Genomic DNA, 12202 nt, shown 5'->3' on the forward strand with positions numbered 1-12202 from the left:
AATCCAAGTCATAGCTTAGACTTTCTAATTCTGCTTTCACAGGTGCACACGTGAAGTAGTCGCTGCTTTCAGATTCCACTGAGCAGCCCACCGTTTCATCCGTGATAGAAAAAAATCCCCAAGTTTTAACACTACACTGAAGAGCCCTCGAGTGAGCAATCAAGACAGCAGCCGTACAAAATGACACTCAAAATGCAAAAATAGCGTATGAGATGAGGTGTGGGCTCAAATTGCTCTTTCATTGAGGCCGTTTTCAAACCCACAGAGTTTGTAGCCTTAAGACAGAGAAGGAAAATGAAAGTACTGAAATGTGGATGTAAACAGATGTACTGGCAGACTTGGTTTGGGCTGCAGGGTGAACCAAAGACAGACGTGATGTTGTTAAGATTATTATTTCGCCTGTGTGTGAAGGTAAAGGAGCGCTACTCAGTGAAACTCGAATACTTTTGTTTCCACACCCTGCAGTCCTCGGGTGCTTATGCTGTTTTTGTTTGCCTTTTCTCTCGTCAGGCTTTTCTCAAGCAACTGAACACAAAGGAAGCTTCTTTTTTCCCATCCTGGGCTGTTTCACATTTATCCAGTCAAAAGATGCAACATTTAATTCATTGTATTTATCCTTGCAAAAGACCACTGCACTGTATGAACTGCAGATGTTAGAGGTTAGCTTGCAACACTCACACCAGCTGTGCGTGCGTGGGTGGATGTTAATGTACATTCATGTAAAACTCAAACTGCGACCGACCTCAGCAGCTCACCAGGAAGTACATTTCTTTTATCCAAACATTCTCTTCTGCCCCTTAAAATGTATTAAGAACATGCATAAAACGCATGTTAGGCGGTGCAAATTTTAATCCACCCACACATGCTGCACACGTGCTCCACATTTCAACATAAAGCGGGTGAAACAGGGCGGGAATGAAATGGTGAACGACAGATGCATGTCGCAACAGTGACTGACGAGGCGCTGCAGACGAAAATGAAGCACAACAAGAGGAGGTACAGTATTTGCTTTACACAGAAAAAGGACTCTATTCTCATTCATCTGATAAATCCAGATAAATTATATTTTGTTTTCAAATTTGGGGTTTCTAGACGCCTGATCGCAAGATACACTCAATACACTACATACTGCAAAACTCATGTTTTATACTGTGCTTCAGCCACCTGTCCAAGTGTATCCTGTTTTTTGCCCAATGACAGCTGTCCTGGGCCCCCTCTGCAACCCTGAACTGCATACGTGGTTAAAACAATGGACGCCTTTTTGTAAGGTCAAAAAGGAAAATACCCTTAAAGGATAAAAAAGCCTTAAAAAATTAAATATAATACTTTTTTTTTAAACTACCACAGGAAACCCTCTAAAATCAAATGTTAAATCCTCAAAAATCCAAACACTAAGTATTAATGATGAAACATGTTTCGACTAAAGCTCATCTTTGGAAATAAAAGGCTGTGCAGCCCTACTGGAAGCAACACAATAAAAAGTGTTATTTCAGATGAAATCCTGTCTACTTTGTTGCATCTCTTTCAACCAAACATCCCGACAGGGCCCCGTGTGCAAACTCTGGCATCTGATCTATCAAACCACTTCATGCATTCAGCATCTCGGCCCGCGGCAGCATCCAGTGTATTGTCTGATGAATAACTCCGTCTGCTGGAGCCTCGCGTCCCTCCAGAGAAGGAATTATTGAACTACGAACCAGCAAACTGCCAACCTCTGTCATCTTTGAGGTCTCTGCAGAAATCTGTGGATTCATCTTTTGCAGTGCTAAAAGGCATTACGAACCAAATCTGATCCCCCGCCACGTCTGGACTACAAAGAGCTGGTTTATATAACCATGAATGAAGATAAACTCTTTGTTGGATTTTGCTGATACAGTTTGCGTTGTTTAGACTACAAGATTATACACCTGCCTGTGATAAGAAGAAGAGAAACACCTGCAGAAAATTATTACGAATGAACTTTTTTGGTTTTACTTTTGCAAGAAAAATAAAAACGAAAACACTGAAACAAAAAAAGCAACAAAAAACACAATAAAAGCCTCACACGAATCCAAAGTAACAAAACATTCTAGCCTTCAGCTCTTCTTCTCTCATCATGATCATCATATGATCAGGATGTTCTTCACATCCACTAAGACAGAAAATATGATGCATTTCCCCAAAGAAAATGCAACATAATCAGAGAATTTCACCTTGAAAAACACGAGCAACTGTTCATATTTCCCAGTCTTGACTCACCGTCTCCAGTTTCCATCAGCTCGGCGTTGCCGTACTTGGGCGTCTGTCTTTGGGCTGCGGTGCCAGCGCCTGGGGCTCTCTCCACCTGGATGGCGTCGGTCGCGGTGGTGTTGGCGGTATTGTTGGTGTAGCCGGTGACATCTGGAGGGGCAGAGTGGTTCTCTGGGATGGGAGAAAATAGGGAGGCGGGTTAGTACTCTAAACCCTCACACATCCTGCTGTTACTACACTTTAAATGTGGATCCGAAACCCAGCACAACCCAGTAAATTATAAACATATCTGCTGAATGACTGACTAAAGAAGTTTCTACTTAAATGAAATTGACACAAGAAGTCCAAGATGAAGATGAACATCAGTGAAACTGTTAGCATTAAAGCAGCTGAGGTGTCGATCGAACGGTTAAACAAAAAGTAACTGATGAAATAAAACGTTGATTAAGCGATAACGACTGGAGACAACTGAAACATTGGCTGAATATTAATAAGTGTTGTGCTTGGAAAAAGGACAAAGTGTCAGTTAAGTTGTAAAGACTGAAAGCAGCGGAGTCGTCAGTTTAAATGTCGGTTAAATCACCAGTTCTTGAGCCAGCAGAGGCGAAACATCAGTGCAGTACATTTCTGAAAACAGCTGTGGCTTCAACAGGCGTTCAGACAGGAAGTGACACAGACAGTCAATGAAATTCAGATAATTAATAAAGTTATTACTTTAGATATTTTAGTCTGTGTTACTAAAGACGTTTCCATAACCTATTGTCTCATGCAGCAGGTAGTTTAGGCAGGACATTAAAAGTATAGCATGACCTTTGTTCATGGTAAAGTTTGTTTGTTTGCTTATAGGAAAAGTTCAAGATGTAGACTTTATTAACCTGCTATAAAGGCAATAAAATAATTTCTAGTAAAAATATTGAAGATGTGTGGATAAAAACACTATTGGAAGCCACAAGAGAAAGAAAATTAGGAAGAAATTCACTGACTTCCAAAGAAACTTTAAAGAAGAATCATGTCGGGGGCTTAAAGATGTGACACACTTCAAAAAATAGAGCAAAAATCCACCAGAACCGCCAAATCCCTCCAGAATCTCCCAATCATTCCTCACTGATCGCTCCACAAACCGCTCATTTCACCACCACCTCCCTCTACTGCAACATCTGCCTCTCTCTCGAGCAAAAAAAAGACTCCATTTCCATCAACACCCACATCATACTGTTCATTTCTGGTTGCTTTTCACCCTATTTTGTGCTGCATTTAGATACTGCTTCAACCTGTCTGCTGTGCCTAATGTTTCAAAGCACATAGCATTCCTTGAATTCTTCAAATTTACCTCTTTTATGAGGCTGGGATGCAGTTCAGCAACATCAAACGCTGTTTACTGTTCTGCCCGAGGGCTTCTTTACTTTGAGTGGTCGAAGCATGAAATGATGATAGCAGGAGGATGCGCGGTGAATCTAAATTGGGATGTGTGTAGGTATATCCTTACGTATCCTTTACTGTATCTTTGCACTGAGTCAGAGTGCCCACTTCAAGTTAATCCAATAGAAAGCCATCCCCACAAAGCCAAAAGTAGGTTTGTAGTTCTATGCATTGCTGTTTTTGCTGCGTTATGTGCGTCATTTGCATTGGGTTACCACTGCATTTATATTTATAGCACGCTGAGATTGATCTTGTAGTCTTGGGTTTCAGAGTTGCAAGGTTCCCTAATGTTCACCGTGGGTCATTTTTGGCATTTAGTGCTTCGTGCATTTGGAAATCCCTCCAGTTTCTCCTTAACGGGCCTCCTGTAAGGTCAGAGGTCAAGTGCAGATGTAGAATAACAATCACAGAGGTAATCAGGATGCAAAGTGCATTGAAACATCTGTAGGGTGTGTCTTAGACATTAACCACTCTCTGAGAACACTGGGACACTATCCAACCATTGAGTCCATCTCAGTTATATTTTAGTGTTGAACAAAACAAACTTAAACCCTTTAAGTTTGAAACACAGCTCAAGGGAACTAAAAGTCGTCATTTCAAATTTTACCTCAACTTTATCGGAATAGCAGCACTGAAGGAGCACCTCTTTGCTTAACTTCTAAAACACCCTCAAAGAGAGGTCACCACTTTGGATGATTTATATGTGAATGCTTGCCTTCCTGCTCCCATTCACAGCTTCCCGCATGATGCACCGCTGCTTCAGTCAAGGACCAGAAGACAAAGGAGATCAAACTACTTCACGGCGTGAAGGTTCCTGCTGTGAAAAGGCAGCAGAGCGAGTCATGACTGAGGGGTCCCGTTCACAAGTGCTGCTCATGTTAAGGTTATTCACTCCATCACGCGCCCACGATTAAACTCACTGAGCCCCGATGGGTAAAGACGTTTCGAAGGATGCTCATTACGTCACTTAGCATCTGTTTCGGATGATGAGAAGAGGTTGGGTTTCTGGTTTCACATTATTGCGTTTTATTCTAATGAGAGCTGTCAGCATTGATTTTCATTATTCATTTGGCTTTGATTAAAGGTCTATTGGCTCTCCATCCACCACCAATTATATATAACTTTATATTTGCTGTTCTTTAAATGAACTTTCTGTATGTGGATTCACTCCTGGTGTTTTTATTATCTAACGCCATTAACTTGTGTTCTTCCTTCCCACTGTCGCCAAGTGCTTGCTCATGGGGACTGTCAGAGCGTTGCAGCGTCTTCTGTTATGGTGTAAAACACTTTGAAGTGACCTTTGTCAGCTGGTTCTACATAAATAAACCCAAAACAATTGAAGAGAAGCATTTCATGGATTCATTCATTCATTTAGTGCCCCATCTATAGCCTGTATTTGTTTATATTTCTGGTGAAATATAAATAGGTTGATTTAGCCATTATCATTTTCATGTTTACATGTCGATACTGCAAAAATAAAGGCTGTTCTGATGCATCTTTTCCCAGTTGTTTATTTGTGCTTATGTCTCCTTTATCCAGAATAATGAGGTGATTTACCAATGACCAAATTAAATATTTAATTCACAACATAATGTTAATCATTTTAAGCTCTAACGACTTATGCTAAATGTAAAACACCAAGAGCTTACTCATTTTGTTTTTTATTTGGTTCTATCCATTTAATGTCATGACTCTTTCATGTGTTTGAACAAATAAAGCCGACCGCAGCTGAGCTCAATATGATGTGAAAGGCTTGGAAAGACTGAGAAATATAAGTGCACAGTGAGAGAAAGGCAGGGATGATTTCTAGCAAAGCACTGAGCCCAAGCCAGCTGGAGAGAAACTGAATTCTTTATCCAGACATGGACTGCATATCAACAATGCAGCTCCCAGCACAAGCATGCTAATTACTGTAGCACGCCGTCTCTGCAACATCTGGGCTGACAGTTTGAGCTACACTCAGCTACACATATATTCTCTGTAGGCACTTGTTGTGCAGCATCTGTGAGAATATCTGTGTGTGCACGCACACATATTTGCACCTCCGGTGACCTCATCAGGTCGTCTTTATGAAGACCTGAGACAGAGCTGAATATCATCACTGGCTAAGGATGAGGATGAGGATGATGATGATGAATGCTTCCTTCACTGCTGGAATATCCATCAGAGAGGCTGAGGCTGTTTCAGGGACAGGACACTTTAATGTGCCTTCCCGGGCAAAGGCGGGCTTAAGGATCTTGTGGCTGGTAGTTTGCAAGCCCCACAATTGAAAATGTCTCCATCAATTTCTGTGAATCTTGTTGAAGCATTACTGTGGATAAATGTGCTTCACAAGGAAAAGTTTGGGATTTTCTTTCTTTCTCTTGAAAAGGAAGTACCCTCGCTATAATTTGTGGCCGCTGCCTATTTACACTGGACAAGAACATTTAATTATTCATGCATTCTTGTGAATCGGGCATTAATCCATCTTTGAGTAAATAAATGCATGTTTTTACAAAAAGTTCCAGCATAGTATTTCTAATATATTTCTTACAAAAAGATAAAACCAAGCTGTTTATGCTGGATCAATAGAACTCAAACTGCACTGCAGAAACAGGCTGATTTGGGGCTCAATGCAGTGAATGACAAGAAAATACCAGCCTTTGTTTGTTTTTGAAACAACATTGTGTTTGCAGGGGGTAGTGGGATGCTTTGATTCTTTGTAACACCAGTGACCGCTGGTGTTTCAGGCACATCTTAAAACTGGTTTATATTTTATTTTGCTAGATGATTTGGGGACTATGTCTGATATTTCCCCAGTGTCTTACAATGCTGCTGGTGAAAAGCAAACCCAATGAATGAGTGAGAAACATACTAACAAAAGTCTAAGTGTAGGTTTTATGCAAAATAAATCTCACACCTTGACTCTGCCTTTTTCTAAAGCAGCAGTCCCCAACCCCCGGGCCACGGACTGGTTGTTTGGTACCAGGCCGCGAGAGTTGAGGCTCAGGTGTGAAATTTATGGTTTTCAGGGTTTTTACCGTTATTTTTTTTAGCGTTTTTAGCGTTAACTCGGTTTCCCTGGGTCTTTTCCCGTGTGTTATGAATAAATCTTTTTTTTGGTACCAGTACTGGTTTGTTTTGCTGTATTTATCCGCAACACCTTAGAGGCCGATCCATGAAAATATTGTCAGACATAAACTGGTCCATGGCGCAAAAAAGGTTGGGGACCGCTGTTCTAAAGTATTCCAGTATATTTACCTTAAATCAGTGTATAACAGCTGATCTACGCATGCAGAAGAACACAAAATTTTATTTACCATCCGATCCTGACTCATTGGCAAATTAAAGAAGTTTCTGTTATTGCGTCGTGTGTGTAAATGCCTGCTCTTCCACGTGAAGCTGCAGCTCTTCTGCACATATGTAACAGTCAACAGGCTGCTGCAAACCCCAGTAAACATATTTGTATGATTCGTTTAAATACTCTCCTCCCAAAATTTACAAACACAAATACATGTGCATGTCCACACTGATACTTTTTTCCTCCCAAGCACCAAAAGAAAGTTGCTGAATTGCTCCATGATGCTTTTAATTTTATATTTTCTTCGATGGGAATTTTAGTATTAAAGCGATTTAATTGCCGATGATATCCAGCTATATCTTTTCATTTAAACCAAGTGAATCATGAGTTTAACATGAGTAGCAGCCATGTTAAACACCTCTCTAGATCTTTTTGTCCACTTAAGAAGTATTAATACTTTTAGATGCACTGTTTAAGAGAAGCTGGAGGTGCTCGTTTATCTCTAACAGCTACTGTAATGCACTTTTTTACTCGGTCAGTAAAGCAGCCCTCAGCCATGCTGCTGCTGGATTACTATCACGTAATAGATTAAGCAGACGATCTCATATTACATTACAGCAGTTGTTCCATAATTTATAATCTGTGGAGTAGCTTCGATTTGTGTTTTCATCACTATCACTGCTGAATTTGCTTTTACTGTTTGTGCTAATAAAGAGGCAGAAACTCGGGCCAGGCCATAGTCAGGGAGCACTTCTTAGATAAAATAAAAATAGATAACAAATGAAAAGCCTAATTAAGAAATTAAACCAACGTGTGCCATCACGACAGCTTCAATGGACCTTTGCACTGATTCTCCAGGTTTCTGGAGCTGCAGAGGAAGGAACGCTATTCGTCTCTACGATGGTGGTGGTGGAGAGACGTCAGTCAAAAATCACTCACAGGTGTTTAATAATGATTCATGTCACTATTGTAGCTCATTAACTTTGTCTGCTCTCTCCCACAGTTTGTGTTTTGTCCTGTTTGTTCTCTCTTTGTTTTGGTTTCTTGGTCTTTTCTTTCCTCTGACTCCCGACTGCCTCTAAATGGCGGCCCCTCCTCCAGTCTGGTTATAGGGGCGTTCTTCCTCCCCACTGTTGCCTCTACAGGATTTTTAGGGTTTTCTCCCCCATATTGAATCCAAAGCAAGAGATTTTTTAAATTAATTGGCACTACATAAAAAACTACATAAATGAAAAGTAACAGAATAAAACTGAATGTCGGATCAAGATGTGAATCACTTTCTCATCTCATTCATCGTGGCCATAATTACCTGTTGTTCCCAAACTGTTTTCCTCTCTCCTCTGAGACCACCGACTTTCCCCTTGCAGATCTACAGCACTGACAGGGGGGCTAAGCTTCTGTTAACTCCCAGTCGGCCTCATCTAGACGCCTTAATCACATTGAATATGGGAACTATTCCAGAGCAGTGTTAATGGATTCAAAGTCTATTTTTAGTTTTTGACAATGACAAATGGTTAATTAGAGGTCTGTTCTTAAAGTCTTTCTTCAAGTGACTGCTCCTTGTTTGCTCCACCATGGATAAGTGTATTTTCTCTGGCAGTCCAACAGGAATGGTGCAAGGAGTCACTTCAGTAAATGACTGCATCATCCTGTGCTGCTGCCGTTTTACATGCCAGGCACTGAGTGGTGCAAAGCAGGAAGCGTCTTCAGTTTACAACTCTTGGCTGTTACATATAAAAATCTCTCATAATCAGACAGAGCCGTGCTGGTTTCTTTGATATAGTATCTATGATTTGAGGTAGCAGATTGCAAAAAATACAACACGAAAAAAAATTACAGACAAAAAATAAAACAAGGAAGCAGACGGGCAGCCTGCATTCCTCTACCATCTGCTTTCTGGCCTAGATGAAAAGCCGCTTTGAAAGCAGATTGCCTCTGGCTGAGAAAACAACTAAAATCATGCTGCATAATTAGGCAAATCAATAAAAAAACGCCAAACAGAAGAACCTTGAAAAGAGGAAAGAGTCACACAAGCTGCTATCTAGCTTCTTTAAAAGCATTGTTGATTTTCCTCATCAACAATTCACACTTTCAAAAGCTGTAAGCACAGCCTCTTTTTTCAAATCCACACAAACAAACTGCTTTCATGCATCTACCACAACAGCTCAATGCTACTCCTATCAAGGTTAGCATTGATGGTTTCTCCTCTGCACTTATACAACATGGCTAGGCACAAATTTAATTAGCGGGGAAACAACTGAGGAGGGGCACAGCTCGAACAGCAGGCATATGATGGAGGGCACTGTGGAGAGAAGGTTAGCTGAAAATTATGAGGGGGGAAAAATACGACATCCCTGTTCGTGCCACGGGATGGCGGGAGACTGACCCTCATTCTGGGCTCTCCACCAGCCATGCTCCGATTGAAACTTACCGGAGCGTCGTGGACCAGAGTTTCCATTCTCTATCATACCAGCTGGCACCGCCCTCCTCCTTCTCAAGGAGAGGTGGCTTAAAAGGCCTGCATGTGAGGAACAAGAAGGGAGGGGAGTCTTTAAAAGTGGCATCAATCACAAACCTCTCGCTAAAACTCTCAAGTCTTTGTTTTTGACACAACACAGCACATCAACGCAAAATCTGACTTCACAGATTAAACTGTAACTGGATAATGTGAAAATTCCCCACAGCGCAGAGTGTTGTGGGAGCAGGAAAGTGTTTTCCACGGGACTTTACAAAAAGAAGCCAAAATAGGAAAACTGGTGAGGAAAGAAACTCCTGACGTAAGCTGTGTGCGTACATGGCTTTTAAATTTAAAGAAATTATATCTTCTGTTGGTTCTCAACAGTGTGCAAGGCATTAAAGCACTCAGCTGCATACAGCTGGATGTTCTGTGTGAAATGTTCCACCAGGCTGTAGCTTTCATTTCTGGTATTTTGGTGCTTTGTGTCACTGTGAATTATGACAATCCGGACCAAACCAGTTCCACATCACTGAAGTTGCAACATTTTTACAAACCAATTCTGGTTCATCTGTTTCATTCAACGATCCGCTTTCGCCCTTCTCATTCTCCGTCGCCGCCGTGCTTTGTCCACCATGCGCGTATGAAAACAAAGGCACTGCGCATGTGCGCTTTACCCATATTCTATAGAGATATTTCATTTTCTTATCATTGCCTAACATTATACTGGTATGATATGGCCCAGCCCTACATTAAAGTATCACTTTTTTCATAAATACACGAACAAGATTCCTGTTAAATTACAATAAAGTAAAGAATGTGCACCTATAATCTACAAAAACAGTTTCTTACTATAAAAATATTACAGTACTATACTCTATAGAATATAAACTTCATTACATAATATTGTCAGATGGTTGCTTCCCATTTTACTTTTAATTTATTGTACATACTCTAATTTTAATAAACAGTAATTGCAGGTATGTCTGTACTGTAATATATAACTATATAAGCATATAGGCTACCCTCTTCTCCTGCTGCTGTATTCAACATTAGACACAGGAACAGCAACAACATACACAAGCACAGACACACAGGTGCTGTACAGGAGCTGAACTCAGCCCAGAGTCAACAATAACAACCAGATCGTCTGCGATGATCCTGTGAAAAAGATCTGCAGGCTGGAGGAAAACGTGGAGAGATGAAAGGAGCGATGACCAATTGGGGAGATATGAGAACAAAAAGTTATCGTCACAGGCAAACCGAGCAGTTCTGATAAGAGCTGAATAAAAAACGAGGGGGGGAATGATTCTGTTCATAAACTCTCCTAAGATTTTACACACACACACACACACACACACACACACACACAGATCTAGGCTGTGTTGGCCTTGAGCAAGGAAACGAGAAGCAGAGCTTCAACCCACACGTGCGCACACCGCTCAGGATTTCCTCTGTGATAAACATGAACTCTGTAACTTCACAAAAGAACAGGCTCAATGAAACTTTACACCAACCAGCTGGAAAAATTACAACAACATGATGTGATGTAATGGAAATCCGCAACTCTCAGGGTTAGCTATGAAACCAAAGACGCTGCCCAGGACTCAACTGCCTGTCAGCAACAGGCCTCTGTATACCAGCCACAGTACAGACTGGGAGGAAGTCAAAGTCATCGATTAGAAGTAAAAAACAAAAGGAGGAATGTTCTCATCACCTGAAACGAGACATCGCTGACCTGTAAGTGCATTTCCATCTATTGGTTTTATGCACATTTTGAGGTTTGACTCTTATTTTAATCTTTTAAATGATCTCAGAAGAATTAGCACCACCAGCTGTTTATAACAAAGCATGGTTGTGGGCGGAGGCACATTTTTTTTTAGGTCGTCTTCTGCAAATTTTCTGGAAATCTGGCTAAAATGTGGGCAACATTTGGATGCAGTTTGTGCCTTTTGCTAATTGCATTATGCGCAACGATGCCAAGGCTTCATTCCAGCCATGAATATTTATGTAACCCGGGTTTATAAATACAAGAAAACCTGTAGTCATTCATCATCCCTTAGCTGTGAGTTCCACGTTTTCTGTATTCAGTCCACAGAAAGAGTGTAAGTGAAGCAAGAAATGAAGCAGCAGAGATACCTGACAGGTAGTAAATTATGAGTTCTTGCAGACAAAAGTCTTTGCTGTGGGTATAAAGCCCTCAGGGATGGTGACAAAGACTGAAACACAATGACTGTCAACTGGGTCACGTACCCATCTTTATTCCTCACACTCAAAGTCCGCTGGGCCAGGCCATTATTGCTTTGATGGCTACAAATGCACAAATGCATACACTTTATTGTGAGGCAAGAGGTCACACACGTAATTGCAAAAGCAAGGCACACAACTGCAGCAAGGGCAGGAAAATACAAGCCCGGACCCCTGAGACAAACTCTGATACCCAAAGAGGGTAGAGAGGGGGCTGTAGTCTATTCCAGCTACTACAGGACGAGAGGTGGGTACGCCCTGAACAACATAACACCACTAACTGCAACAGTCCAGAGCCCACACAGACACAAGGAAAACATGCAAACTCCACACAGAAAGGACCTGGCCAACTGCTGGACCTTCTTGCTATGCGGCAACAGTGCTAACCACCGTACCAACAAAAATACAAAATACAGCCCACACGCAAACAAACTCAACTAGGGCCAAAGTGAAGGATTGAAGGGAGAAAAGGAATGCAGAAAGAAACTCACGGGGAAATGGCTGAAAGTGTGACTGCGGTTCAAAGAAGACCTGGCAAAGCAAGAAAGAAAAGCGTGGGAGTAGATATATAC

General features: G+C 41.3%; 1 protein-coding gene across 5 annotated transcripts in view; it reads right to left on the reverse strand.

Annotated features, from left to right (window-relative positions):
• Nucleotides 1–12202, reverse strand: part of LOC134617626 (disco-interacting protein 2 homolog C) — a 207377-nt gene that overhangs the window by 62633 nt on the left and 132542 nt on the right. For 4 of the 5 annotated variants that reach the window (XM_063462935.1, XM_063462933.1, XM_063462934.1 and 1 more), the window contains exon 6: nucleotides 2239–2400. In XM_063462935.1, the coding sequence (XP_063319005.1) occupies nucleotides 2239–2400 (162 nt within the window). Of the gene's footprint in view, nucleotides 1–2238; nucleotides 2401–9359; nucleotides 9447–12202 lie in introns of all 5 variants that reach the window. The other variant, XM_063462936.1, reaches the window with a different exon arrangement.

This window comes from Pelmatolapia mariae, linkage group LG18 (assembly GCF_036321145.2).
Source record: "Pelmatolapia mariae isolate MD_Pm_ZW linkage group LG18, Pm_UMD_F_2, whole genome shotgun sequence".
NCBI classification, from domain to species: Eukaryota; Metazoa; Chordata; class Actinopteri; order Cichliformes; family Cichlidae; genus Pelmatolapia; species Pelmatolapia mariae.